We start from the raw sequence: 3,775 nt of genomic DNA on the forward strand, positions 1-3,775 counted from the left end.
CCCCCACCCCAAATCCCGCATTCCCAGGGGAATTCCCGCTGTTTTCCAGAGGACATCGCGGTGATTTTCCGCAAGGAGTCCTGGGAGGCGTGCGCGGATTTCTCCCATATCCCATTCCCAGTCCCATTCCCGATCCCATTCCCGATCCCGTGCCCCATTCCCAATCCCATTCACGATCCCCCATATCCCATTCCCGATCCCGTGGCCCATTCCCGATCCCGTGCCCCATTCCCGATCCCATTCCCGATCCCGTGCCCCATTCCCAATCCCATTCACGATCCCCCATATCCCATTCACGATCCCCCATATCCCATTCCCGATCCCGTGCCCCATTCCCGATCCCATTCCCGATCCCGTGCCCCATTCCCCATCCCATTCCCGATCCCGTGCCCCATTCCCCATCCCAAATCCCGCATTCCCATGGGAATTCCCGCTGTTTTCCAGAGGACATCGCGGTGATTTTCCGCAAGGATTTCTCCCATATCCCATTCCCAGTCCCATTCCCGATCCCATTCCCGATCCCGTGCCCCATTCCCGACCCCATTCCCGATCCCGTGCCCCATTCCCGATCCCAAATCCCGCATTCCCAGGGGAATTCCCGCTCTTTTCCAGAGGACATCGCGGTGATTTTCCGCAAGGAGTCCTGGGAGGCGCGCGCGGATTTCTCGCAGGCCGACGTTCACCGGCAGGTGGCGATCGTGCTGCGCACGCCGCCCTACGCGCACCTGGAGCTGCGCGAGCCCGTGCAGGTGGAGGTGTTCCTGCAGCGCACGGTACCGCCCGGATAGCACCGGGATAACATGGATAACGGGGATGGGGTACCGGGAACGGCTGGGGGTACAGGTGCAGGTGCAGGTACAGGGGCAGGTGCAGGTGGAGGTGTTCCGGCAGCGCCTCACCGACAGCGTCCGGAGCGAAGGGTTCCGCTTCACCTACCTGCCCCGGGACACCGGTACCGCCCGGATAGCACCGGGATAACATGGATAACGGGGATGGGGTACCGGGAACGGCTGGGGGTACAGGTGCAGGTGCAGGTACAGGTGCAGGTGCAGGTGGAGGTGTTCCTGCAGCGCCTCACCGACAGCGTCCGGAGCGAAGGGTTCCGCTTCACCTACCTGCCCCGGGACACCGGTACCGCCCGGATAGCACCGGGATAACATGGATAACGGGGATGGGGTACCGGGAACGGCTGGGGGTACAGGTGCAGGTGCAGGTACAGGTGCAGGTGCAGGTGGAGGTGTTCCTGCAGCGCCTCACCGACAGCGTCCGGAGCGAAGGGTTCCGCTTCACCTACCTGCCCCGGGACACCGGTACCGCCCGGATAGCACCGGGATAACATGGATAACGGGGATGGGGTACCGGGAACGGCTGGGGGTACAGGTGCAGGTGCAGGTACAGGTGCAGGTGCAGGTGGAGGTGTTCCTGCAGCGCCTCACCGACAGCGTCCGGAGCGAAGGGTTCCGCTTCACCTACCTGCCCCGGGACACCGGTACCGCCGGGATAGCACCGGAACACCTGGGGATAACGGGGATGGGGTACCGGGAACGGCTGGGCTGGGGGTACAGGTGCAGGTACAGGTGTAGGTGTCAATAGCACCAATCCCGGTGTTCCCGGTAGTTTCTGGTGTTCCCGGTAATGTTTCCCGGTGTTTCCCGGTAACGTTTCCCAGTGGTTCCCGGTAACGTTTCCTGGTCAGTCCCGGTGTCACTCCCGGTAACATTCGCTGGTGTCATTTCCCGGTGTTCCCTGGCGCGTTCCCCGGTTCTTCCCGGTGCATTTCCCGGTGTAATTCCCGGTGTTCCCCGCTATTCCCAGGTGTAACTCCCGGTGTGATTCCCAGTGTATTCCCTGGTGTAACTCCCAGTATTCCCTGGTGTAATTCCCGGTGTTTCTCAGTGTTCCCTGGTAAATTCCTGGTGTCTTTCCCAATGTAATTCCCAGTGTTCCCTGGTGTGTTTCCTGGTGCGTTTCCCGGTGTAACTCCCAGTGTAATTCCTGGTGTAATTCCTGTTGCAATTCCCGGTGTGTTTCCCCTCCCCGTGTAATTCCCAGTATTTCTCAGTAATTCCCGGTGTAATTCCCCGTGTTATTCCCAGTGTGTTTCCCGGTGTGTTTCCCAATGTAATTCCCGGTGTAATTCATGTTATTTCCCAGTATTCCTGGTGTGTTTCCTGGTATTTCCCGGTGTAATTCCCAGTGTATTTCCCGGTGTTCCCTGATAAATTCCCGGTGTTTCCTGGTGTAACTCCTGGTGTTTCCCGGTGTAATTCCCAGTGTAATTCCCGGTGTAACTCTCTGTGATTCCCGGTGCAATTCCCGGTGTATTTCCTGCTGCAATATCCACTGTAACTCCGGGTGTAATTCCTGGTAATTCCCGGCGTGTTTCCCGGTGCAATTCCTGGTGTTTCCCAGTGTAACTCCCGGTGTTTCCCGGTAATTCGTAATTCTCGGTGTAATTCCCAGTGTGTTTCCCGATGTGTTTCCCGTTGCAATTCCTGGAGTAATTCCCGGTGTAACTCCCGGTGTGTTTTCTGGTGTAATTCCCGGTGTAACTCCCGGTGTAATTCCCACTGTTATTCCCAGTGTGTTTCCCGGTGTGTTTCCCGTTGCAATTCCTGTTGCAATTCCTGGTGTGTTTCCTGGTGTAGTTCTGGGTGTAACTCCCCGTGTAATTCCCAGTGTTTCCCAGTAATTCCCACTACTATTCCCAGTGTGTTTCTCATTGCAATTCCCGGTGTGTTTCCTGTTGCAATTCCTGGTATGTTTCCCCGTGCAATTCCCGGTGTAATTCCCATTGCAATTCCCGGTGCCATTCCCGGTGTGCCATTCCCGGTGTGCCATTCCCGGTGCCATTCCCGGTGTGCCATTCCCGGTGTGCATTCCTGGTGTAACATTCCTGGTGTAACATTCCCGGTGACATTCCCGGTGTAACATTCCCGGTGTGCATTCCCGGTGTGCCATTCCCAGTGCCATTCCGGTACCATTCCCGGTGTGCCATTCCCGGTGCCATTCCCGGTGTAACATTCCCGGTGTAACATTCCCATTGCCATTCCCGGTGCCATTCCCGGTGTGCCATTCCCGGTGTAACATTCCCGGTGCCATTCCCGGTGTAACATTCCCATTGCCATTCCCGGTGCCGTTCCCGGTGTGCCGTTCCCGCTGTCTCCCCGCAGACGCGTACCGGGTGCAGGTGAAGCGCAAGCGGGGAATGCCCGACCTGCTGGAGGAGCTCTCGGGGACCGGTGGGACCGGCCGGGGAACCGGGATGGGAACGGGGGAACTGGGGGGGACTGGGATGGGATTGGGAGGGACTCGGGGGGACTGGGAGGGATTGGGGCTGACTGGGATGGGACTGGGAGGGAACTGGGGGGGACTGGGGGGGACTGGGATGGGATTGGGAGCGATTTGGGGGAAATTTGGGGTGAATTTGGGGAGGATTTGGGAGGATTTGAGGGGATTTGGGGAGAACTTGGTGGAATTTGGGGAATTTTGGGAAGTTCGGGAGGATTTGGGGGGAATTTGGAGGAAATTTGGGATGAATTTCAGGGGATTGGGAGGAAAATTTGGATGAATTTTGCGGAATTTGGGGAACTTCAGGGAGGAATTTGTGGGGAATTTGGGGATTTCGGGGAATTTGGGGAATTGACCCCCCCGTTGCCCCCAGACCCATTTGGGATCGAGGCCAAGAGGAGGAAGAAGCCCCCGGGGTACCTGGAGCACTTCATCCCCCTCGGGCCCACAGGTGCCACCCCCAAATCCCAAATTTCCCCCCAAA

At 58.1% G+C, this 3,775-nt stretch overlaps 1 protein-coding gene across 1 annotated transcript in view; it reads left to right on the forward strand.

The window, feature by feature from the left end:
* LOC121350409 (transcription factor RelB homolog) overlaps positions 1 to 3,744 on the forward strand; it is a gene marked incomplete at both ends in the record, with an annotated part of 4,707 nt that extends 963 nt beyond the window's left edge. The window contains 4 exons of the mRNA XM_041461697.1: positions 613 to 743; positions 868 to 952; positions 3,174 to 3,242; positions 3,665 to 3,744. Of these exons, the coding sequence (XP_041317631.1) occupies positions 613 to 743; positions 868 to 952; positions 3,174 to 3,242; positions 3,665 to 3,744 (365 nt within the window). The remainder of the gene's footprint in view (positions 1 to 612; positions 744 to 867; positions 953 to 3,173; positions 3,243 to 3,664) is intronic.
* Between the last annotated feature and the right edge of the window lie 31 nt (positions 3,745 to 3,775).

Source organism: Pyrgilauda ruficollis, unplaced genomic scaffold (genome assembly GCF_017590135.1).
Source record: "Pyrgilauda ruficollis isolate IOZ18807 unplaced genomic scaffold, ASM1759013v1 scaffold1517, whole genome shotgun sequence".
Taxonomy (NCBI): Eukaryota; Metazoa; Chordata; class Aves; order Passeriformes; family Passeridae; genus Pyrgilauda; species Pyrgilauda ruficollis.